A 26,764-nucleotide genomic window follows, 5' to 3' on the forward strand; every position below is an offset into this window, starting at 1 on the left:
AAGACTAGGGCTCCACCACAAGTTTTCCTGTTTCACATGAGTTGAAAGTAAGAGAGAAATAAAGATTAAAACTTGAAAGTTTGGCCTGAGTAATGGGGTGAGCAAAGTTCCCTCACTTTATTTTTTACTTGTTGCAGCAACTGCGTGGCTCCTCCTGGCTGTGTGGCTCCTTTTCATAACTGCCATTTTGTTTTCCCCATGATGCTTCAGTGAGTGACACCATATCACCATGTAGTGTCATTTACAGAGACATTTCTAGAGGGGGCAAATGGTGGCCCCACTAGCAAATGCCATTTCCCTCCCCCTATGCCCCACTACACTATGTAATGGCATAGCATTCCTCACAAGAGTGTTGTGGGTGTGTGTGAAATGGACGTGGCTACTGAGAGAAGCCAATGAAGTGCATCCTCACCCTCCCTGGAGGGGGAAAAACATACCTCCCACTTCTTCCATTTTGCTGCTTGTGGATGAAAATATATTCTCCAAACGCCACTTAAATGTTCACCTTTTTATCCTATTTGTTGAAAATGTTTGCCTTATCTGCTTCAGTTTTTTCTTCTTCTAATTACCATGTCATCATCTTCCTTCATTAGTAACAATTGTGATTCCAACCATCACGTACAGATCAGGATGTATTGGAACCAAGATACATGAGAAAGTGCCTTCTCCCTTACTAACCTACCTGGTCACTGAGAATGAAGACGTGTTCCTGGTAGTTCCACATGGACCTATGGCTCGACTGGAGTCTACCTGGAGAAGAGCCTTCAGTGTGGCGGCTCCCTCCCTATGGAACTCCCTGCCTCTGGAGGCCAGGGTGCCAACACTGTGTTGTTTTTGGTGCCTTCCGAAAGCACCTCTTTTCCAGGAAGACTTTCCTGGTTGTAATGGCACTCTACTTTTTTATATATATATTATTGTGTTTCATTCTTTTTATCTTTTAATGATTTTATATTTTGTTCACTGCTCCAGAACTTGTTTAGACATGGAGTGGTATACAAATGTTATAAATAAGTAAATAAATACATAGGTCAGATTTGCTATGTGGTGAAATCACTGAGGATATACAAAGTCTTATGTTTAAAGATAAGATAAATGGATACCAACCAACCAGGTGTCATATAGTTAACAAGATGACATCATGACTGTACCATTGTTTCATTGAACAGTAAGTCAATTCAGAGTAAGGTTAATGTTTCCCAAACACTCTAGAGCAATCAGCAAAAAAATTGCAAAAGACAGGGTGTGCGCCTTTTGAAATACATTCAGAAAAATAAAACCTGTTCATAAAAACCAATGAGTACTTACAGCTTAACCCTAGTTAAAACCCATAAAAAGAAGACTGGGACTATAATGTGAATAAGTTTTATATCTTTGGTCATTATGCAAATCATTGTACAATTTCACAGCACTGTCTTTCTTTCTGCTCTACTATCCAGTACAATTATGGTAGCTATCAAGCAACATTGAAAGATTCTGAAGTCGCAGACAAGATAAATATTTACTTTGACTAAAGCAATACTCAATTCTTTATGGTGTTTTTTTTAAAAAAATGCCAAATATGAGCATGGTAATGTTTCCAAGCACAATCAGTTAGATAGGGGAAACTCAACGATCAAGGAGAGGGGTGCCATTTCATCCGTAGGTCACATGATGATGAAAAGCTTCCAGATGACCATTTGTTTCTATGGATAATGTTTCTTCCACTCTCCCCACCTTCTCTATGTCTCTCTCGCACACAAACAAATCTACTTAAACCCCTGGAAAACGCAAATGACAATTGTTACATTTGGAGTACCATTAATACATTTATTTAATTATAATTTATTTTCAACCATAAAATGGACAGAGCATGGTCCAGTTCTACTCAATAGGAAAGAAAATAATAAAAAGTAACTTTAAAAAAAATTCAAAAATCACCAGTATCTAATAATACTAATATCAATATTGTCTGAAATACAAAGAAACAACCAACGTGTCTATCTATATAAACTTTAATTAAGAACCTTGCATTGTAAAGCAGATGATACAGTATATAGTTAGTTGTGCTGACAACTGCTGGGAACTGAATCTCCCAGTAAAAATTGTACAATTGTGTGGAACAATGTAAATCTGGGATTAGCTAATTAGTATGAGTGATGACATCTACCTCATCTGTGTTGAAGATTAAATTAAAGAAGTGTGCTTTGGCCTTCCAAATTTTCCTCATGCAAAAACAGTCTGGTTCTGTTCCTTATAACATGTGTTAGAAAATTAAAAGGCAATCATGCATTTTGGCAAAAAAATGTGTTTGTAGGTTATATAAAAATAAGTCATACTGCATAAAAACTAAACCAAATTAAAATATATCACAGAAGGCTTCCAAGGTATTAGTTCCTTATGCATGAAGACATCTTATTTTCTTTAAAATAATTACATAATTTATGAAAGTCAGTAAAGCTTGTGTAGCTTTTAACATTCTTCTATAGGGAAATTATCATTTTCACCTACTTTTAAAAAAGTTTCAACTTGTAACAAAGAGTCAAAATGAACAGTATTATTGATATTGTTTATGAATACAAGTCTAGACTTTTAGAATGTAAATATATAGTACAAAAATCATACAAATTAAAGACGAGGTGTAAAGTATTGACAGGTTTGTTCTTGCTTGATGTAGATAGTATTATTATGGGCGTCTACAGTATCAGTCCTAAAAAGTTAAATTCTATTTCTAAAGCAGCTAGCAAGACTGTGCTAATAAAATATGATTTCAAAGCTTATAATTCTTGAAGCATCAGACATTGCACTATTACTTGAGCCAGCTGATTTAATATCACGAGGGGTGAGTTTTCCCCCCAACATTCACACCAAATTCCCAGCACACCATGGAGTCCAAAAGAAATACGTATTTCTTTTTAATAACTTTAAATAAAGCACAGAAACAGTCAGAACAAAGACATTCTGTATCCCCTATGAGAACTCCAGTTTTGAAAAGGTAACTAATACTTAAAGAAGACAGAATGGTTGAGATCTGCCTGAATTTTAATAACATCTATCTCTTGGGATCATTAAATAGGGAAAAAACATGTTAGAACTTTACAACTCTTATTTACAGCTCTAGGAAGTAGAACAATATTAATTTATTGGAAAATGCAAATCATTCTCCTTAATGGTTAGCCTTCACTAAAGTAAGGCAATATGTGTGTCACAAAAAAATAAATCTCAGGATAAGTTTTGCTATGTGCTACTTTGTCTTTTTACTGCATATCCCTTTTATTATTAATGTAGGTGATTTGAGCTTTAAATACCACTTTAAATACTCTACCCATTTTAATATTGATCCTATTATGGAATCATTTTTTCAAGTTTCCATCATGCCATTATAATGGCTAGTAAAAAACAAGCTCCTTATAATGTTGGAATTTATATCTTGTAATTTATTATAGAAGTGGAATTACTCATATGTGGCAGTAAGTAAATTTGCTTATATAGCTATTAATACCACTTACAGCAAAATAAATCTCTCTGTGACTGAGAAAATTCACACTTGGCTTGATTAGCTTTGTTTCTAAAACAACATGGTGAGTTAAAAGTATCATTTTAAAATTAAGGTGCCAGAAAGTCCTTTACTGTTAATACTCATATAACAGTTCTAAATCCATCTGAAATAAGATCCATTGAACTTGGATTCCAGTGTTCTCAATTGACATTTAGCCACTCCAAGAAAAGATGTAAAAACAAAAAATGAGTGCAATGTTTTTGCTTTGACTGTATCTCTAAAAACCTGAAAAGTCATAAATGACAGGGGCCATTCAAAAATATGCAGTGCACGAAACAGATAGGATAGTACGGACAAACGTAGTTACTCCTACATATACCACATACAATCAACATTTCAATCTCTATTATGTTTTCACAATTTGTTATTAAAGTTAAAGCACCTATGTGCGGTGATTTTACTTTTACTGTACAGCCTATGTTATTGGATTTTAACACTGTAACTTGCCCCATTGGACCGAACCATGCAACTGTCGCAGATCAGCACAAGTGTTTTATAAGGCATAATTGGAACAAGTTAAAAATCATTCCTCAAACTTTCAAAAGTTGAGTTGCTTGATGAAGGAGTTCCTGGATGCCTCAGTCTTTTAAGTCCAGTTAAATCGGGAGGATAATTTGCTTGAAAAGGAAATTTATTTGGCTTAGGATGGTGCCACAGGAATCAAAAAAGAATTGAAATCTTCTCAGGGTGGAAGGTCTTTTGCACTAAATTGAGGACATATTATATCCAGCTACATTCAGAATTCCAAGTAGAGAAGGATACCAATGGCAGGCAGCAATAAACCAAGACAACTAGGTGATACACCAGCAGCAAGTCCTGGAAATTAAACAGATTGTGCTTTTTAAAAAAATCAGGGATAGACATTATATTAAATGTTGATAAGTCTACAGATAAAACAAATTTATCAAATCTTTCCTTTGCGATTTTTGATGTCAAATATTCTATGAATATTTGCCAAATATTTTCTGAACCAATGCAAGTTCCTGATCCTAAACATTTGTTTTGTAATATTTGTTTTGTAACAAATGAAAATTGATATGAATATGGCCCCATTTGTTTCACTCTTTACTATTCAAGAAATAAACGTCAGAATTATGAATATTATATATTCATTTATTGCTCATTCAGAAAATGAAAATGGCTCCAAAATGCCTCATTCAGAATGCATTTGGAGCCATTTTAGCTTTCATTCTAGCAGCCAGAATTGCTCTGATGGCAGTTTGTGGAGTTTTAGAGAGAACAGGGAAAATTCAACTGACACTATAAGCTGCCCAATTTTCAATTAAAGCACTGCACATTTTAGCAAAAGTCCCACAACATTCTGATAGGCCTTTTCCACACACACGGAATCATCCAATCACAGTACCTAGGGGAATGTGAAAGACTATAAACGAGGGAGAAAAGCACTTTCTTCTTTGCCTATATGAGTTCTTCCTTCTTGGTGACTCAGTATTTGCAAGTTTCTATACTGGTCTTTTCTTGCCTTATTTAATTGGTTGTAACATTTACATTGACTAAATGTGCCTGTTTGGTAGATCTGATTCCTTGGAGGGGTAGTAATTCCCTGGATTTTTAATGCTAGTTAGGTGGAAAACACAGAAGTTCCAGGCAGCAGAAGGGTCCACAATTTAAAGCAATGGGAAATAAAAATGAACGGAAACAATACAATGATTTAATAAGAAAGCAATGGTGATTTTAACGAATAACTATCCAATTAATGTTTTTAATGATTAAACAAGCTAAATACAATAGCTAAAACTAAACAAAAAAGCTCTTCCACAGTTTTAGTCCAAAGACAGTTGCATGGAGTTCAGAGAGCTTGAGCTATGGAAAAATAACAAATGAACAACAACAACAACAACAACAACAACAACAGAGTTACGTATGTCTAGTAATATATGTGGTATTAGAAAAAAACACCAGTGGCCATAGATAGCTTATGAAGATATGGATTCCCATCTACATGGAAAGATTGATGGAAATGTTCAAGGTTAGTCTGTGTAAAATGTACCAGACATCTATTACATGCCTAAAGCAATGGCTTAATTATATCATTAGTCTTTCCACACAAAGTTGCCCATCAGGTCAATCAGAGGTGGCCTTAAAGTTTTCATCACTCAAGAAGGAAGTGCCATGAATCACCCCTTTTCAGCTTATCCCTCTTACTCACTGCACCACTGGCATGAGTACCATCTCCTATGTTTTATTTCTCCTTCAGTAGCTGGAAAGAACTTCCCAAAATAAAGATGGCTTTCTCTATTTCTGTGCCATCTTGTAGCAATGAGGCCATTCTAGGAAGCTGGATTTATTCTGGAAACTCTTCCCTGTTTACTAGATGAAGAGGTGAAGCAAAGGAGAAGTCAGGTCCAGGGAGCATGCCAAACCAAAATCTATCAGCCTACCACCTTACAATCAGAACAACTTTTCATCTGGCAATCTGACATCTAGTTATCTGACTTGCTCTCTAGAAATACTGTGTGCTTATATATAAAATAACACTTTATTCTGTCAATCTCCTGCTGCAGTCCATATATTTATGGCAGACATCTTATGTAGAGAGCTGGCTAGTTTATTTTATAAAACTATTGCAGTTGTGGAAATTTTATATTCATTTTTATTTTTTAAGCCTTTGATGAGAACATCTATGATAGAGGATGAGGAGTTTCTGAGTACCTTTGAACATGGCATTGGATTCTGTTTGAGGCAGCAACAACTGTGCTGGAATTCTATGCATTCATTAGTTAAATAATAATAATAATAATAATAATAATAATAATAATAATTATTTCAGTTTATCTCCCATCTATATAAAGAATACGCTAGGCGGCAAACCAAGTTAAAACAATTTAAAAAGATAAAAATCAATAAAACATCATAGGCAGCATAAAAATGTTTAAAACAATTTTAAAAGATAAAACAATCAGTAAATCCATACAGCATTAAAGCAACATATAATGGTCAGCAATAAGATTCTAAAAAGGGAAGGCCTGCTAGAATAACAGAGTCTTTAATGCCTGCTTAAAGGCATTCAAAGAGGGCAGCAGGTGCATTTCAACCAGCAGGTCATTTCACAGCTGAGTGGTGGCAAATGAAAAGGTCCTCTGGCGAGTGACTGCCAATCTCACATTAGGCAGTCACAGCAGATGACCCTCCAAGGACCTTACGTGGTGGGCTGGAACATAGGGGAGGAGGTGCTCCCTAAGGTACCTTCAAAGCTACGAGTCATGGACTTTTAAAACACTTTTGCACAAAAACGTCTAGAAGCAAACCAGAAGAAATGAAACATATCTAACTCCCTTTGAAATCAATGTGACCCAAGCATACAATGAAGAACTTAAATCTTACTGACGTCAATAGGACTTGCCTAATATGATTGTACCCTCTTAATGGACAAAATATCAAGGACGTTTTCTTCTTCAAGTTAAAAATGACCAATCTAAAGGAAATATGTTGAGGTTTCACTGCAAGTAATGAGACTTACAGAACCATCTTGATCTATCCAATCATATTTAACAAGGGATAAGAATGTACACTAATGAAAAACACTATTCTGCACATGTTCAAAACCAGTGTCTTCTTTATTATTATTTCATGTCAGTCAGAACTGAGGACTGACATTCAAACACAGTTTTAGAGAAAACACTGGATCAAATTAACTGTTGGACCCACTTGGTATCTGACAACTGGGTTCAAGAAGGCATGTGCTGTTGCTATTGTTTAAGAAAATTCTAGTACACAAATGTCTAGTACTCAACAGCCTATTGAGAAGTAGAGTCTAAAAGAAGCCAATATTACAGGAATAAAGGGAAAGGTACTTGAGTGCTATCCCATTGTAAGAGTCACTGATTGGATGGTTATAGAATAGCCAGGAACAGTTTCTAACTTACAGAAAGAGGGCAGCTTGTGCACAGCACTGTGGCAGTCCAGATATTTGGGCCCACAACTTCCATCATCCCTTGCCAGCATAACTAATTTTGAAGAATGATGGGAGATGTAGGCCAAAATATCTGGAGGGCCACAAGTTGCCCACCGCTGTAGTAGAGGGACTGATTAAGGGCTGGACATACCTGTTTTCTGGGGTACAGTTTCTCACAATTATTTGAACAATTATATTGTGAGACTTCATGCTGAATGCTTTTCATGAGGGCAAATCTGATTGGAAAAATAAATAAATTGGTCCCCAAAGTAAACCACAATTAATGGGTTTTGTCCTAGCTGTTATTCTCCTACTTAAGGAAAAAATTGAACACGAAGTTAAGAACCTGATTCCAATACAGTATATTTTGTTTACTGGGGAATGGTTGAATCATGTTTACAGTGGAAAACATTGTATATTTGTTCTGGAATAATTTTATTAGAATGGAAGTGGCATATACTCTAGAAAAAACGGAATATGTACGTTTACGTTTCAAATTCAGATATATTTCAAAGCTCACATACCTGGAATTTTTACTTGAGCTACTTCTCCATCTCCCCCTTCACTGTGCACTCGAACCTCAACAACATATTGACCTTTAACAGGGGCAGGAACTTCTATATAATGTTTACCAGTCTTAAACAGCGTGCCATTAAATTGGCCATCTGGTCTATAGAGCACCTTTTAGAGACAAAATATAACATGGTACAAGAGGTAAGGTCCACAGTATAATTCAAGTACTAAAACACATATTGGGTTGGATCCATATTTAGGCATTGTGCGACTAGACTGGCACAAGTAGACCTCCCCATTCCCTCCTGCCCACAGCAGCCACACCAACCACCTGAAAATGCTATACAGAGGGGGTTGGGGGACCCTGCTAAATGGGGTGAGCTGTGATGCAAGAGGGAGGGGGAATCCCAACAAATAGGTGGAGGTACCTTCCATAAGTGGAGCCCTTCCATTCACAGAAGGCAGATGCTGGATCCAGCCCAGTTCATTCTAAAAAGGCATTAAAGAAATAACTAAAGAATGAAATGAATATTTTTTTTTAAAGAAAAACACCCACCAATACTAAAATTAAGTTGCTTTGTTCTAATGAGAATGCGAAGGTGATTTAAACTTATTTCCGGCTTTTACTGGTCGTATCTCTGACTCTAATTATCTCCATCTCTATCTGATTAAAGTAGATGTGATGTCCAGACATCCATGTTTGGATATTGCATAGTTTTTAAGAATGGCAGATAACTGCATGTGTGTGAATTGTGTGTGAGTAGGAAAGAGAGATTTGGATCAGAACCACAGTACTGAACAAGAGAGAACTGCTTTCTGTTTTCCAAATCAAAGTGCTCCCCCCACCCCAGAGCTGCAATTTGCCCCTCAGAGGAAAACTTGCATGGTACGAGAAAAAGACTCCCCCTATCTTTGATCATTGGAGGTTTAAAGAAGAGATCTGAGCATGCCTAATCCAACAAATCCAAAAGTCATGGCATATTATGAGGACCCGGGAGGGAATAATTATGAATTCTATCATAAGCCGGCATGATATTCCTTTTAATAGGTAATTTTTAAATATAAAAGTGAAAAATGGCTGAATTCCTTCTCTATAGCTTGGTGAGAGCAGATGACCCTCACTATAAAGGAATGTGTGTATTTAAATTTTGCTTTACCTGAACTGTGGAGGTTACTGAAGTTGATAGTGGCTTGTGATCCCTGCTTATGAGTGCCAAGAATGATCCACAGCTTCACTTGTCAGAGATGAGCAGATTCAGAGCATAAAGAGAGAAGCTCCAGCACAGTGTTCCATAGGAACATAGAAATCCCAAGTCAGCACATTGGTCCATCTAGACCAGTATTGTCAACACTGACTGGTAACACCTCCCCGGTGTCTCAGGAGGAGTTTTTTCTGCCATGCCTGGAGATGCTAGGGATGGAACTGGGACCTTCTGCATGCAAATATGTGCTCTACCAGTGAGCAGTGCCCCCTCTTGGCTGAGGCATGCCGTAGGTTGTAATACAACACACCTGGAGGGCACCAGGTTGGGGAAGGCTGCTCCAGTAGGATACCAATCCTTTGCATCCTTCTCATTGTCACTGCCTGCATCAATAAGTAGTGACCAGAGACAGTTGCCAGAAGCTGGAGAGCCACTTCCTCACCTACCCATTCATATGTGCAACAACAGTAATAAGGCACCAAGGATTGCTCCCCTACTTTGCCTCCTCATGGATCATCTGTGCTCTAGGGTCCAAGGCTCTTGATGCTCATTTCCCCTGGTGAAATGGGAAAAGTGTCATGAAGGATCCACAGCCATCACCACCTGCACTGACTTCCAGAAGAACAGAGTCTGCTCCCTTCTTTTAGCCACCGAAAAAAGGCAGCAGAGATTCCATGCATGCTTTAGTAATGAATATATGAATCTGCTCCTAGCATAATGGATAATAGTTCTGGTGGTGGTGGATTTGCACAGCTGTTTGAATGAGAGGAGGAAGAACTATTGGATAGGGATATATACCTCTGTGCCACACAATTGTTTTCATATCTTGTCAAGACTTATATTCAGATAACAATCTGTAGAATTTAGCTGATAGCATCACTACTAGGGAATCTTGAAGGCAGTTTCAGAATGTTAATTAAAGAATTTGTGTTTCCCTAACTTCTGCTAGCTGCATACACTTTGGGCGCATTCACACAACATGCCAACCCATCCTGGGTGATAAGCTATGCACTGAGGGTTGTTTTGTGAACAACCCACAACGTGTGGTTTATGCACCCGACAGATGATTGAGGTTGGCCTAGGTTAGTTCCCCCCTAGCATTCCAGGGCACTTGGCAGCAGAACTAGAAGGGTCTACTAGTAGGGGCATGCTTGAAATTCCAGGGACCACCTGGGTAAGTGGTGATTTTGAAATCCCAGGGATTACCTGGGTAAATTGGTGATCTTGAGCACTTTTCTCCACCTGTGTGTTCAAGATCACCCACTTACGCAGATAATTCCTGGATTTTCAAGTCTTGCCTCAACCATTTGGGGAGCCCCCTTCTTGTCCACCCTTCTAGTCAGCAGCAACTGCGTTTGCATAACACACCAGCCCATTGTGCGTAAAACAATCCCTAGAATAGTCCATGGTTATCAGGGTCCATTCCCCCCCAAAACAACTCACTCTGCAGAAAGTTATCCAAGTTCGGACAACCTACTAACCCACTGTGGGTTGTTTTAGACACCAAACCACAATGGATTGGTGTGTCATGTGAACCCTGTCTGTGGAACCTGTTCAGAAGTCCATTAACTATCTTGCTTTTAAGTGATTAATTACAAAAGTCGTGCGGTATCATATTAGCCAAAACTACATAATAATGCCAAAGGATTTTAAAACAGATCTTACTTTATAGCCTTTCACAGTGGATTCATTGGATTGTGACTTGACATGGTCCCATGTGATGATGTACTTTGAACCAGACCTTACAGAACTGATAATTCTTGGTCGCTGTCTTGGAGCTGAAAAATAGCATATGCCCTTTATTCCAACCAGTACAGTTAAGCCTTTATTACTGAACAACTCTCACACTCACCCTGTGCTTTCTCTCTCTCTCTCTCTCTCTCTCACACACACACACACACACACACACACAATTCTTTTGCTGATTTTATTGTTGGCTTTTATTATTTTTAAACTGTTATTTTATTTTGTTTGTTTTTATTGCTTTTAAAATTGTAACTGTTTTTATGTATTTTATTGTTGCAAGCCACCTAGTGAGGGCTTCTGCCCTGAAAGGTGTTTAAGAAATATTTTAACTAAATAAATAAATACATTCTTTTGAAGGGTATTTATTCTTTCTTTAAATAAAATGTTTTTATGGCTCTTGTTATCAATTAATAAAATCAATCATGCTAATCCACCCTGAGCTTAATTAGAGAAATCAACATACACATTTTAAAATAAACTCTGTGTTGCAACTAGAAACAATAGCTTAATAGGAACGTATAGCTGTATTTTCTCTTTTCCAAAGAACCCTATAAGATTTAACCATCTCAAATAGCCTGCCTAAACTGAGTGAAACAGCATAGAAACATTTGCTATTTGCTGGCATCTTTTTAGTGACTTTGGTGCGGGGGAAGCATAATATTGATATTAATGTATACAAATATTTTTCAGCAAGTTATTCTGCCTTCTTTAATTAAGCTTTCTGTGTCTGCATAACAAATAAGAATGTAAAACTGATAATTTACGGAGAATAGAATTATTGGGTTGTATCCAATGTTAGTCCTACTTAGAAGAGACCCAATGAAATGAATGGCACTTAAGGTAGACTACAGATACAATGCATAGAATGAAGAAGGAGATCAGCACATAAACTACTTTACTTACGTGCTTTTTCTGTAGTAAAAGTAAAAAGAGAACTGGTTGGTCCAATGCCTGCTGTGTTGACAGCTGCCACATCTACATAGTATTGTGTGTCAGGCTTCAGGTTTTCCAACCTTACAGAAAAATTCTGACTGCCTACTTCTATTTTATTTGCGGATATTTCTCTCTGACGACTGGACCAGTAACGGATCTGTAAACACAAAAGAAATGTGGTTATATGGTACCAGACGGAATAGATTTCAAACAACGCTTGTTCCTTGATTGCTAGTTATTTCAAAGAAATGAGAAAAGATGTTTGGGAATTGAAGAGACTATCTAAATACGAACTAAAAAACCAGATACCACTGGAAACTACAGTTAGTACTATAGAGGAAACAAAGCAGGAAACTACACAAGAGAAGCATGAGAAAGGGGATGGGACAGTCCTGTTATTTCAAAAAATTGAACCAGTGGGCAGTATCCAACAAGGTGCAACAACTAACATAAATTATGTTGTGCTAGTGTAAACTACTCTAGTGCAATGCCAATATTGTTAGCTGCTGCGCCGATTTCCCAGGGAAATCCATGCACCAGTTAATGCTATGGGTGTTGCGCTTGACTAGTTTGGGCTAGCATGAAATAATGTATGTTACCAGTTTCACCCTGTTGGATATTGTCCACTATCTCCCTGGTTATTCAACAGCTGTTTCTCCATATGAATAAATGGGGGAAAGGACTTCTTACTATGGGTAAAATACAACATAAACCCTACTTAAAGTGGACCAATTGGAATAAATGGGACTTAAGTCACTAATGCTCTCCTTCTCCCAGATCATATTGGGAGCAGCAGGTACCTGTTCACACACAACTACAACATAATGCCAACTGGTGACACCTAAGGGACAAAATGGGTGTTACCCAATGTTAGAGAAGACTTACTGAAACGAGTGGGACTAAAGTTACACTAACGCATATGACCTAGTGAAAGTAGTGAATGTAGAAATGGTATTTGGGAGGAAACATTCCAGTTATCCCTTACCCACTACCTAACATGCAAAAGGACAAATTGATACAACATTGAAGTGAAAAGAATTTATTTATTTATTTATTACATTTTTATACCGCCCAATAGCCGAAGCTCTCTGGGCGGTTCACAAAAATTAAAACCATAATAAAACAACCGACAAGTTAAAAACGCAAATACAAAATACAGTATAAAAAGTACAACCAGGATAAAACCACACAGCAAAATTGATATAAGATTAAAATACAGTTGGGGGTGGTGATCATGGTGCGTTCGCAGAGCACCCGCAAGGCCCAACAAGCGCTTGCCAGCCATCCGCTCTCTTCCAGAGCTTCCAAATTACATAATTCCCTGTTGCATAAATGGGGCCTTCATGGCCGCCATTTACAGAAGGGGGAAAATGCTTGATAGCTGGTGGGGTCAGCACGAGACTCCTGCCCTTGATAACTCTGAAGCCCTTAAGGGCTTCAGAGGAAGGGCAGCCTGCAAGGGCTTCAGAGCCGGCTGGGGCAGAAGTCGTTGGCACCGCTCTCCAAAAAAGAAGCACCCCCCTTTCTCCCTCTCCCATCCCTGCGGTGGCAGTTGTTTTACCTAAGTGTCATCAGCCGTCACACCCTCATGGGCTCCTCTTCCTTGCAAGGGCTTCAGGGCAGGAGTCCTGTGCCACCTCCACCAGCTATCAAGCATTTTCCCAGTTGTGTAAATGGGATATTTACTGCTGCTATTTATGCAACAGGGGGAATTAAGTAATTTCTGGAGCCCACAAACATTAAAGAGTCCCTAATAATTCAATGACTCTTTTGTTACTTCTAGTTCATTTCAATCTCACAGTTACTTATTGAACTGAAAAACAAATCTGAATTCAACACCATTTGCAGTATTTTCACACCTTGTTCTTATTATGCAGGTGGCACCACTCATTTGATATTTGTTAATGAATAAGAATTTTTTTTTTAAGCTCACCTCATACCGAGTAACAGCTGGATTCGAAATATGCTGCCAAGAAACAGTAGCTTCTGTGGATGATCGGACTTTTACGTTCACATGTTTAGGACTTTCATTAGGAGCTGGAAAAATGAATATGAGTAATATAAGTAATATAAGTCATATAAGTACATATAAGTCAAATAGTCTGAGTGAGCAATGCTACAAGCAATTTGTTGATTTACAATTATTTAATTTGTTGCTACTTTTGTAGCACAGAACTCCTACTGCTCCAAAAAGATTCTGGATGGAATTCCATTAATGCACTGCTCTCAAAGGCTGCAATGTATTCAAATTGTTATTAAAAACAGTGCATTCATCATCAAGTGTAGGAGCTGTATTAAAACAACAACACCTCCCTAAAAATTTATGAATTTGCTGTACTTTGGCAATGGTATTGACCTAAAGTTCTTGAGGAGTACTGATCTAGGATGACAATACTACTCAACTTGACATTTCTTGGTCATCTGCAACTCTCTGTGTGCATTGCTACCAGGTACACACCAGAGAAACTGGAACTGCAGAGCTTTGGCAACGCAGTCAACACATCCTTTACAGCAGGGTTGCAGAACCTAAGGACCAGGGCCAAATCTGGGCCTCGAGGGCTTGCCTGAAGACCACACCCTTCCCCTGGCTCCACCCCTTTCTCCCAACCATTTATCGTTTCATAGTTTCCTGGCTTTTACACAGTGCTGTTCCCATTCTAAAACACTGAAGTGCCTCTCCTAAGGCATAGTTACGGGCAGTAAGAGCTTTAAGCTAAAGTATGCTATTTCTATTTTGGCCCATCTTTTGCCTTCAACCACACCCACCACAGGAATGCAGACCCCTTGGGCTGAAAGAGGTTCTGCACACCTGCTTTACACGAATGGCTTCAAAGGTTAATACAACAACTGTAGTGATTCAACAGGAATGATTTACAGTGATGGGGTTGGGTCTAATGTCATGTAATCGGAGGACCGCACATACAGTGGGATTCCCCCATCCTTTCCTCCCAACTGCAGTCTCCTCTGCATACCCTCTGGAGAGTCCCCCAACAATCTGGGTGAAGGCTGTTCTACCAGTGACTTCTCTTCTGCTGGTGGAATGGTACCATTGGATCCAATGCATGATGTTCCCCCAATGCAATCAAATCACTCACTTCAATACAAAGTTATGACATAGAGAAGTATATAAAATGCTACTTCTGTTTAGCTTTTGGTATGACTTTTTTAAATAAATAAATAAACAAATTCTGGCAGTATTTTCAGTTCGTTTTTTTGTTTTATTGGTGGGTTTTTTTAAAATCCTTTTTTAGTTATTTTTTTATTAAGAGATAGAAAAACTAAAACAAATTATAATCAAAACTGAAGCACAATGTAACACAGTCTCAATGTGGCATCAACGCACACACACAAAGAGAAACCCCAATAAAATATATTGTTTAAAATACTGAATACTGTAGGTCTAATCCGCCATATTCAAAATACAAACACAAGTATAATCTTTGAGCCATCCATATTAATTTGTGTTTTTTTTTTAAAAAAAATCTCTTTTTATTTAAGCAAGCTGCCTTGGAAAAGTGCTAAATATTTTTAATTACTTAATGCACAAACAAATAAAAGGATGTGTGAACATGTATTGTGATGTTTACAGATGTTTCCCATTAATGAAGTTAAAAATCTAAGGTATCATGGCACATATATTATATTGCATTATGCTTTTAATTGTATTGAATTTTATTTTTATTATGTATGATCTGTTTGTGATTATATGTAGCATTTTTATATTGTTGTTTCTTCATAGTGTATCTATTTTGTATGCGAATGGCCGATGGCCTAAGCATTAATAAATTACTACTACTATATTATATTGCAGCAACAAAAGACAGGAGACAGTTGCTTCTGTGCAATGTATATTGCTTAGGTATCAATTCAGTGCTAAAAGTTCATACTTTCTTTCTTAGTACAGAAATGTATGTATCTGGCTGTGTTTCTTGTTGGATGTGAATGCTCACGAACACTGAACGTGTCCTCTGTTGAATGCAGACAGAATAGATAATTTTGGAAGTATGGCTCTAGCTGCTCAATGTTTCACTACAATTGTAATAAATAAACACAGTACTTTATTTTAGATTTACTTAAGTTGCCTTGTGGTAATAAATGCAAGATTAATTAAATAAGCAGTTAGGTTTGTGAACATAAGACACATAAGGCAGTCCAGTGTCTAGAAAAGATTTCATTTGTCTTTTGAGGATCTTTAGTAACAAGTTGCAACAGACAAGCTCAGGAAACCTTTCATATACTTAATCTTCTAACTGGGCATGCAGTCAACTATGCATCAAAACAGTCAGTATTCAGGAAAAACAGTTATATCTTGGATGTGTAATATCAAAGAAAACCAAATAATCTTGTATGGAACATAATTTTTTAAAATTAGCTTTCACTAACAGCCAATACATCAAATTTATACATTTAATCTATCCACAGATGCCCCCATTACTAAATGCTCTGGCAAAATGACTGAGTTTTCACATGGCAATTATAATTAACATGTGGTGGCCGGATTGAAACTGTAATAGCAGTTTCCCTTGCAGGAGCCCTTTCAGCACATGAGATTACTGAGTTCAATGTTCACCTCAGCAATAGAAAGAGTTATCACGGATGATCTACGTTTCTATGTATATTTACAGGATAGACAAATGAAGAGAAAATGGGTGTTTAAAAAACTGAAGGTACCTAGGACTATAACCCTGTACTTGTGGAATGTGTAGTTCTAATTCTAAAACTTCCAGCAATGTATTTGCAGGATTCACATTATTTCCAGTGCAGTGGTAGATTCTGATAGATAGATAGATAGATAGATAGATAGATAGATAGATAGATGATAGATATATAGATAGATAGATATGGTAGCACTGTTAGGGAGCAATCCTATCATATCCAGACAGTCTGGGGAGGGGCACAGAATAATTTTGAATCTTGGATCTGAGGTCAGAGTCAGTGCAATTGCACTTCTCCAGGAATCTGCACTCCTCCCCCTCTCCACCAGCACCGAGAAAACTGTGTCAGTGACCTCAGAGAGGGGTTGAAGAGGACAGCATGCCAGTGGGTGAGGAGGGGAGGGGACTGGGGAAGCCAGGATATAACATATCCCCAGGCCTCATCAGTCTCCTTCCCTTCTCCTCCAATGCACTCCAGTTAGAGGTGAGCTGTTTGAAGATTGGCAATGCCTGGTGATTTCTTTGCAATCTCTCTGGACCTGAGTCTGACTGCTGCAACTTCCCTGACAGAAAAGCTGTAAAGATAAAGAATGGACGAAGAAGAAGACACAAAGAAGCCATACTTTTAAAGATTGAGAGTAAGAAGAAGATTGAGTGCAACAAGATGGTGGTTGTCAGTTTTCCAAAGACACCGAGAAGAGAGGAAAAAGAAGCTGGTTTGTGGTGCAGCATATGGTTTGTAAACCCCAGAGGCACCATCCAGAGTAGGAGTGAAAGGGCTGTGGGGATAATCAGACAGCAATTGCAAGGAACTTGGGAAAGGGTATCAGAAAGTGAGCCAGAAGCCCATCAGTCTTGTTTCTGTCTCCTGATCCTAAAAAACACAAAGTTGATGACTTTTTTTGCCCCGACTAATATTCATTCAAGCTCCAGAAAGTTTGCAATACCAGTGTCAAACAGATTTGACTGTCTCAACATAGAAGACACACCTTTGCATGATTCCGATAATACCACGCCATCTGTTTCAGGTGGCCTTGCTGTCAAACCTGATGTTGTGGATTCTGCCATTGATCTTGGAAATATCTTGGTTGATCAGTTTTGTTTGGAACCACCCCAGTTACATGGGCAAAAAAGCCCACGAGCCAAATGTATGTAACCTGGCTGTCATGTAATATTGTTCATACAAATAGACAACTCACATGAGCAGTCTTTTATTACAATGAGACAAGCAATATAATAGAACCTACACTTAACTTTTTTCACACAATTTCTACTCACCATCTTGTGCTGAAAAGATGATAGAAGTAAGGCTAGATGGTCCTTCTCCTTTGTTATTAAATGCTTTCACTTTTACTTGAAACTTCGATGAAGGGGGCATTGATTCATCCTTATGGACATACCGACTAGCTTCAGGTTGAGGAACTGTAACTCGTTTCCATTCAGATTGACCATAGTACTTGAAGGCTACTTCATATCCAAAATTATTACCGAAGTGATACTCTCTTGGCAAAGGCTACAAGACAAAAGATTGAAAATTATGTTTTGTTTAACACAAGTCGAGACACAACTAAATGTTGAAATGTATCCCCAGGCCTAGCAGGAGTGCTCCTGTACAGGGCTGAAGTTAGCCCAGAACAACAGACTCATAATTCAGGGCTTGCAGGGAGCTGAAAGGTATGAGGAAAGAGAAATGAAAAAGTCACTTCCCCTCCCCCACTCTGTTGAAACTATGTGGGGAAGAGCGTTTTTAACCTCATGGATTAAATCCCTTCCTACACTTATGAAATAACCGCCCAGAGAGCTCTAGCTATGGGGGCGGTATATAAATGTAATAAATAAAAAAAATTTAAAAAATTATAGGACTCTTTCAACAATATTATCTAGATTATCTAGATCCATTTCAATCGGGTTTCAGGCCTGGTTTTGGAACGGAAACTGCCTTGGTCGCCCTGTGGGATGACCTCTGCCGGGAGAGAGACAGGGGGAGTGCGACCCTGTTGGTTCTCCTGGACCTCTCAGCGGCCTTCGATACCATCGATCATGGTATCCTTCTGGATAGGTTGTCTGAGCTGGGAGTTGGAGGTACTGCGTTGCAGTGGTTCCGCTCCTACTTTGATGGCCAATTCCAGAAGGTGGTGCTGGGGGATTATTGCTCTGTGCCATAGCTCCTAAGCCATGGGGTTCCACAGGGCTCTATCTTATCCCCTATGCTGTTTAACATATACATGAAGCCGCTGGGGGAGGTTATCCGGAGATGTGGACTGAGGTGTCATCAATATGCGGATGATACCCAGCTCTACCTTTCCTTCTCATCAAACCCAGGTGAGGCAGTGACTGTTCTGAACCAGTGCCTGGGCACGGTAATGGACTGGATGAGGGCTAACAAACTGAGACTCAATCCAGACAAGACGGAGGTACTGTTAGCGGGTGGTTCATCTGTCCGGCGAGGTGATGTTTGCCCTGTCCTGGACGGGGTTGCACTCTCCCTAAAGGATCGGGTCCGTAGTTTGGGGGTGCTCTTGGATCCAGAACTGTCACTTGAGGCACAGGTGAACTCAGTGGCAAAGAGCACCTTTTATCAGCTTAGTTTGATTTACCAACTACGTCCTTATCTGGACAGAGATAGCCTAGCTACAGTTATCCATGCTCTGATAACCTCTCGTTTGGATTACTGCAATGCGTTATACGTGGGGCTGCCTTTGAAAATGGTCCGGAAGCTTCAGCTGGTACAAAACAGAGCAGCCCATATACTAACAGGGACTGGCTGGCGAGATCACATTACACCAGTCCTTTTACAACTTCATTGGCTGCCAGTCCAGGTCCGGGCCCGATTCAAAGTGCTGGTATTGACATTTAAAGCCCTAAACGGTTTGGGGCCAGGTTATGTGAAGGAACGCCTCCTCCCATATGTACCTACCCGGACCTTAAGATCATCTACAGGGGCCCTTCTCCATGAGCCCCTGCCAAAGGAAGTGAGGCAGGTGGCTACTAGGAGGAGGGCTTTCTCCGCTGTGGCACCCCGGTTGTGGAATGAGCTCCCCAGAGAGGTCCGCCTGGCACCTACACTGTACTCCTTTCGTCGCCAGCTGAAGACCTTTTTATTCTCTCACTATTTTAACACTTAATTTTAACTTAAATTTAAATGTTACTGTTTTAACTCTGTATTTTAGTCTTATATCAATTTTGCTGCGTAGTTTTATCCTGGTTGTGCTTTTTATACTGTATTTTGTATTTGTGCTTTTAACCTGTTGGTTGTTTTATTATGGTTTTAATTTTTGTGAACCGCCCAGAGAGCTTCGGCTATTGGGCGGTATAAAAATGTAATAAATAAATAAATAAATAAACAAACAAACTTTTTTTCCTCTTTTTATGTCATATGTTGTCCACTATCTGGTAAGATGAAATCCATGCGTAGAAACAAATTCTGCATGGAAACAAATCTTTATGTGTACATATCTGGAAGTGCATACTCAAGGCACTGCTGTGGATGGGTGGGAAAGAATTGCTTGTATCAGGAATTTAGCTTGCGCAGATGATTCTGTCCCTAATGCAGAGAGATTGCTACACTAATTACTGAAAGAGCTGTCTGTACTGCTGATATAGCAAATTGCCTAAATTTAGGGGTTGAAATGCCATTAAAGAACAAAAAAGGAGTTCACCATAATTAATGGAATGTGGGGTTCTTATTGAAAGCTAATGACAATGCAAGGTGTGTGAGAAAGCAGAAAATCCCTAGAAGCATTTACACAGCCTTACAGTGGATAAATAACAGAGAACTAACATGTTCTGATTTTGTATTCACAGGCTGTTGTGATCCCAAGACTACAATTCATATCGCTGCTAGAAAAAAGTGAAAAGAAAGCCCTAGGTGAGTTTTTGTGAAATGACACGTGGTGACACTCATGAATAATGGCATTAAGCATATTGATAATTGATAAATGATATAATAATATTGGGGAGTCAACTTCATTTTTACAGAAAGTTTTCTGGAATCCCTACAATTCTGCCCTATCTCCCTATTCTTCTATATGTGCTTTCATGTGTTTAAAAGGAGACAGAAACCTGGATTGCTGCCACAGAAAAGTTTCACAGATGAGGAAATCAATGATTGTATCTCTTTTTAATCCCATGGGACACAGAACAGATAGGTTTTAAAAAAGAAAATGTATCCTACTGTGAGTCTAGCCTTCAAAAGGAGACATGAAATACTAACTTTTCATCTGCATTAAGAAAAATGGTTAGAAGTAGCACTGCAGTGAAAGGAACTTCATATCCCTATCATTCTATTTTGAAAATATTTGGAAGTAGTTTAAGTTCCTGAATATCTCATCCTTTCGGGCTTAGTGAATCACAGTAAATCCTGTAGGTGTGCCAACCTGTCTTGAGTTCTGTTCTCATGGAATAAGTTATGAAATTATTGGAATATCAAATGCAAACTCTGCACATTTTAGAAAACCCACACACAGCCTTATATGAACCTATTTATTTACACTGAGCCAGGTTGACAGTGAAAATAAAAGACTTTTACATCCTTAATATACATGTTCAAGTACATGTTGGGAATTACTGATCAGGAAATCAATTAACTCCAACCCATCTATTTGGCTAATGACTTTCTGAAGAGATGGGAAAGCCTCCCATTGGCTGGAAAAAATAATTGGCATATAAATCTATTTGGGTCCATCTGGAAAAACAAAGCAATCTTGTTTTGGTACTCTCTGATCTTGCATTAGTCACCACCCCCCTGGTTATAATTTTAAAAAATATAGTCACAGTTGGAAATTATCCAACTCTTTGCAGTGCCAACACAGTTATATATATGGGTCTTCACATGCAGCACAAGATGTGTCATAGCAATTTATTCTTGCTTTTGGAAGTCAACAGTTGTCAATACTAAGGTAATTTATTTTTCTTAACTTTATGACACGGGTTTTTAAGAAATCATTCCCCAAAACAAAAGGCAACATCATTTTTTAAAAAAAAATTATGGGTGATCTTCCCTAGAGTGGAGTTCCACTTATGCACACTCCACTGAAGGAAGTGGGGTGGGCGATTTTCACTGATTCTGACTTCCCTCTAGAAGCTCTACCTCCCACACTAAGCAGCTTTTTAGGGACACAAGGGGAAAGGGAAGAATTGGAGAAAATCATTCCCACTTTTTGTCCAGTGGGTGCTTTTGCTGGAACTGAATACGTCCTAAAAATGGATGGAGTCTTTTCATTTGTGGAAGGGCATGCCTGGATCCAACCGAAAGTATTTTTTAATGCATTGCACAAAGTGATAAAAATACTTAAAAGCAAAGTTTACAGAATGTTTAATGTTCAAGTGATATCTATGTATAGATAGTGTTGCTAGTAATTTTTTTAAAAAATAAACCCACAAGGGTTAGGGTTAGGGTTAGGGTTAGGGTTAGACCAAATTTATTTTATTTATAGTTATTATTAACATTTATATTCTGGCACATCTGCTAAAAAACCAGCAAGGCAGTGTACAACAATTTAAAACCTTAAAACAATAAAAAAATATGAACCCTTATTATTATTATTATTATTTATTTATATAGCACCATCAATGTACATGGTGCTGTACAGAGTAAAACAGTAAATAGCAAGACCCTGCCGCATAGGCTTACATTCTAATAAAATCATAATAAAACAATAAGGAGGGGAAGAGAATGCACCAAACAGGCACAGGGTAGGGTAAAACTAGCAGTATAAAGTCAGAACAAAATCAAGTTTTAAAAGCTTTAGGAAAAAGAAAAGTTTTTAGCTGAGCTTTAAAAGCTGCGATTGAACTTGTAGTTCTCAAATGTTCTGGAAGAGCGTTCCAGGCGTAAGGGGCAGCAGAAGAAAATGGACGAAGCCGAGCAAGGGAAGTAGAGACCCTTGGGCAGGTGAGAAACATGGCATCAGAGGAGCGAAGAGCACGAGCGGGGCAGCAGTGTGAGATGAGAGAGGAGAGATAGGAAGGAGCTAGACAGTGAAAAGCTTTGTAGGTCAACAGGAGAAAGGGAATCATCACAAAGGATGAGGGGCTGGTTCCCCTCGGCTGTTCCCATCTCCCATGTAATTTGAATATCGCTCAAAAGTCCTGAGACTGACCATTAATCACAATTGCTGAAAATATGACATAGGAACAATGTTGCTCGGTAAAACAGAACATACTGAAGGGGTGAGTGTTTTATGAAGAAGGTTAAGTGCAATCTTCAAACACAGACAAACTGAAGGTTGAAATGTATCCCCTGAGTCAATATGGCAGCATTAATATGCTATACTAATATACGTATTAAGCACTGTTATTCAGCAATTATATATTCATATATGAATGAGAAACATGGAAGTAATATATACAATTTGTCTTATAGCTGAAATATTTTCTGCAGACAGTCCTGTGCCTTAAATTGTAAAATAGCTGTCAAGACGAAAATGCAACAATATATGCACTATGACTATGCCAATTCCCATTTAGTTCCACTGGACTGATATACTGACCTTTTCACTGATTTCAGCTAAGTAAATTCTTAGCTGCAAAATTCCCATGGTTTTCTTCTACCTGTCAACTACTTTTGTTTTGGGTAAAACGTAACATGCCAACAAGATAATACTTAAACAAGAGCTACTGTATGATAGGTAGTAGAAGAATTAAGATGAACAATAGGTCTGATAAAAGGACTTATTTCCCCAAACACTCAGGGTGCTTCCAGATGGAAAAGTTCTAGCACTAACTCTTAGAAGACATTGTGCAGGGTTATGAGGGAAGGTGTAATTTGCATCCCCCATAAAATTCCATTCATGAGGCAGGGGGATAAAAAGCCTCATCTGGAAGCACCCTAATATTCTGTGTATGGTTTCAAGCCTGCAAAATATGGACCACAAATCACACAATGAGAGCTATCACTTTAAACAGCAGATGGTTGGCCTAGCTGAAGTGACTGTCAGGGACCGGCATACTCTTAAAATTGCTTGCTTTGATAACATTTTGCTATCTACCCCTGGAGACAAGATATTAAATCAGATGAACTACTCATATGAACCAACTCAGAATTTCTCCTGTTTTCTCACTTTATTTAAAATTTGCTTCAGTGTTTAGCGTTTCTAATACCATAGGCCACATCATCAAGGTAAGGGAGTTCCACAGTTGTGGGGACACTTGTGTAGTGGAGTTGCACAAATAACATTTTAAAACTTCATTAAGAGTAACAAACAAGATATTCTTTCTGAAGGAATTCACTTTCTGTTTAAGAAGTGATGCTCTTAAGAAAATTTCTTATATTGCATTTTTGTCTTTTGAAGGACACTAAAAAGAATCCACTGCATATGGCCTTTGAAGAGTGGCAGGCAAGTTCTCCCTGGCTCAATTCAAAATCGGCTTGGCAAGCAGTAAGAAAAAGTGTGTCTGTTTCTAAGAGTTCTCTCCTGGCTCATGAGTGCTGAAGGGATTTATATACACATGCGAATTTTCGTACTGTGCTTGGGAATTGTAGTTTGAGTCACCTACCCTGCCCCCACCTGACAGCATCAGTATGGTGGAGTGCTGCTTGGAAATTCAATCAGCCTCCCCAATACAAAACACACCTGGGAACAAGAGAGGGTTTGAGATTTGGATGAGAAAAAACAACCACATAAAACATTTTCAAGAAACGATCAAGATCATTCACCTGCATGGAGAAGATACTCATCAAAGAAAAGACCGCTTGGTTGCGTGGTCTGTCCACACAGTTTCCAGAAAATAACACTGAGGGTAAAGTAACTTCTATGCATGCACCTACCAAACAACTGGCTTCAGGCACCAGGTCTGCTGAATGTGTATGTATAGAATCACAGTTAACCTTAGCGCTCTTCATACAATGCCTGAGGGCCTAAATTTGGGGCAGGGATGGGGGCCTGCACTAACACCCCCAACCCTAGTCCTTCTCAGTACCCTAACTTTGCCATGTTGAGCAGCAAGTCTGTAGGAAGTTCTACACATGATTGCTTGAATGAGAGTAAAACTCTCCAGGTAACTCGGACTCCTGATAAAGCAGGGTTCCCAATTGCACTGCGAGTTCTATTCGCATCCATGAATAAGAACTTCCTTGCACGACCCTGCCAGTCAACACAGCAAGTTTGAAGAGCTAAGGGGGTGCAGCAGGCACACACAGGGACATTTGAGATGGGGTAGCTTGTGCAGCCCCTTCCCCATTCCCAGTTTAAGCCTTCATGCATTCAGGAGAGCATGTGTAGAGGGCTGTTCTGAACCTCCGAACCCCAGAAGAAGTTCTCAGGAAAAAGGCACTCTGGTTATAATTCAGCCAAGCATTATGAGCTTGACAGATTAATATATTTAACCAGGTAATTCCAAATAATGACACCATTATTAATTTTAATAGAGTTATGATTTTTTTTCTATTAAGATGAGTTCCCACAAATAATGAAATGCATTAAAAACAACAACACATGTCTTCAAAACCAAGATCATATACAAATAACCATAACTGAGCATCACAATTCTGTGCTGGCCCACATTCTTAATGTTAATACACATAACCAATCAAGAATCCTTGGTTCAACGTTAGCAGGATCAGTTGCTTTATAAAAGAATACACAACAAGTGTAGTTTCTTTATAATACCTACCATCCATGTTATTGTCAGTTCTCGGTTGCTGCCACCCCCTCCTCCAACATCTGAAGGAGCCACGTTGGGTGCTAAGTAACAGAAAGAGAACACATTTTCTCCACTTGCAAGAAATAAAGAAACCATTATTTAATTTCTTCCCTTTTATTAAGAATGCCAATGAGCCTATAAGACCCATACAATTATAGTAATGATAGCCTGTAATAGCCAAAAAAGTCTCAGGGCTTGCCAAATGTAAAACGTAAGCTGCTCCCAGAGGAAGCATGCTAGCTTCCTTCAATGCTTGAATCTAGGCTTGGCCATAATGAATCATTTTTCTTGATTATATTAGTCATTATGTTTTACTTTTCAGTAATTGGACGTTTGGAGGATTTATCATTCTTACCTCAAGGGTTTATATTTGAGGATTAACTCCTTTATGGTCATACCTAAACGTTACATCTATGAATAGCTTATATGAAGTGATACTCTGCTAACTCACAGCACTTAACACTGAATGCCATCAATGAGAATCTAATTCTAGGGTCTTAAAGAACACTTGCAATTGTACACAGAACACTTGAGTTCTCCAAAACAGCAAAACCCACGCAGTGCTAACAAAACCTCTCCGGTGATAGTTGGAATATACAGAAAGGGGATTTGAACTGCTCTAGCCTGTCCCACCCCCACTGACTGCCTATCCTGACCCTGCTTTCCATTCATTATTTGATTTCATGTTCGCATTGTCCTGGATGAAGCAAGTTAGGCAGTGGTCAATGAAAGGTAGCAAGAGCAAGGGACCAACAAACAATGATGTGTAGCAACTTAGCAGGTCAAAAACTGAGTAAGGAGAAAGAGTGGAAAGAGACACATGCTTCAGGACCTTGGACAGGACACAAGGAAGAGAAAACTTCTTTGAACAAGGGCTGTGTGCCAACTGAGCTCTTATATAGATCCTCACCTGAATATTCCTCCAGGGCTCTGTCCCTTTGCTGAAGATGATTGATTCTTAAAGGGGTAGCTCTCTGGCCTGAAGCCTGGTACTCTGCTTTTGGGCACGTACTGCCTCTAATTGTGCATAAACTCAACAGTATGTGATGATCTTGGAGGTGAGGGTGTTGGCCCGTTGGTGGAGCTGGCTTGGGAGCTGCTATCACTAGAGGCCCTAGTATCCGGGTCTTGATTTTGGAAGGTCCCTAGTTGCCTACTCAGGCTCACCAATATGCCCATCTCACTTCACTCCTACTACTTGAGAGATTATAGGGGATTAAGGATTGTGAGTATGGTGCACAGTGGGGGATGCAATGGGACTCTCTATGTGCCATTCACATCACATCTCTTCTAGAGTAATCTCAAATCTGCCCCTCACTACTTCTCTCCTAGTGCTTAGTGACCATCAGATAATATGTTCAATCAGAGAGGAGGAATGAGCTGGATCTTTGAAACACTGTGATCTTGCAGAGATATTTGAGGTGAAGCTATTAACAAAAGTACAATTTCCTTATTATTTATAGCAAAAATCCATCACCTGACATATTTAATTCCTTGTACCAGTCACCAAGCTATCAAAAGTGCTTCTTTGGCATGCCACCACTCCTACAAATTCATATATACTATGTTTAATATCTAAACTCTTGTATTAGATCAACTGGAAAAAGGGAAGTCAGATAGA

The 26,764-nt window shown here is 38.8% G+C and overlaps 1 protein-coding gene across 1 annotated transcript in view; it reads right to left on the reverse strand.

Annotated features, from left to right (window-relative positions):
* Nucleotides 1-1,341: 1,341 nt before the first annotated feature.
* Nucleotides 1,342-26,764, reverse strand: part of CNTN1 (contactin 1) — a 119,597-nt gene continuing 94,174 nt past the window's right edge. Inside the window, exons 20-26 of the mRNA XM_063133998.1 lie at nucleotides 25,114-25,184; nucleotides 17,779-18,013; nucleotides 13,779-13,882; nucleotides 11,816-12,002; nucleotides 10,832-10,944; nucleotides 7,976-8,132; nucleotides 1,342-4,351 (exon numbers count right to left, since the gene is read on the reverse strand). Coding sequence (XP_062990068.1) covers nucleotides 4,272-4,351; nucleotides 7,976-8,132; nucleotides 10,832-10,944; nucleotides 11,816-12,002; nucleotides 13,779-13,882; nucleotides 17,779-18,013; nucleotides 25,114-25,184 — 947 coding nt within the window. The 3' untranslated portion in view covers nucleotides 1,342-4,271. The remainder of the gene's footprint in view (nucleotides 4,352-7,975; nucleotides 8,133-10,831; nucleotides 10,945-11,815; nucleotides 12,003-13,778; nucleotides 13,883-17,778; nucleotides 18,014-25,113; nucleotides 25,185-26,764) is intronic.

Source organism: Elgaria multicarinata, chromosome 9 (assembly GCF_023053635.1).
Source record: "Elgaria multicarinata webbii isolate HBS135686 ecotype San Diego chromosome 9, rElgMul1.1.pri, whole genome shotgun sequence".
Classification (NCBI taxonomy): Eukaryota; Metazoa; Chordata; class Lepidosauria; order Squamata; family Anguidae; genus Elgaria; species Elgaria multicarinata.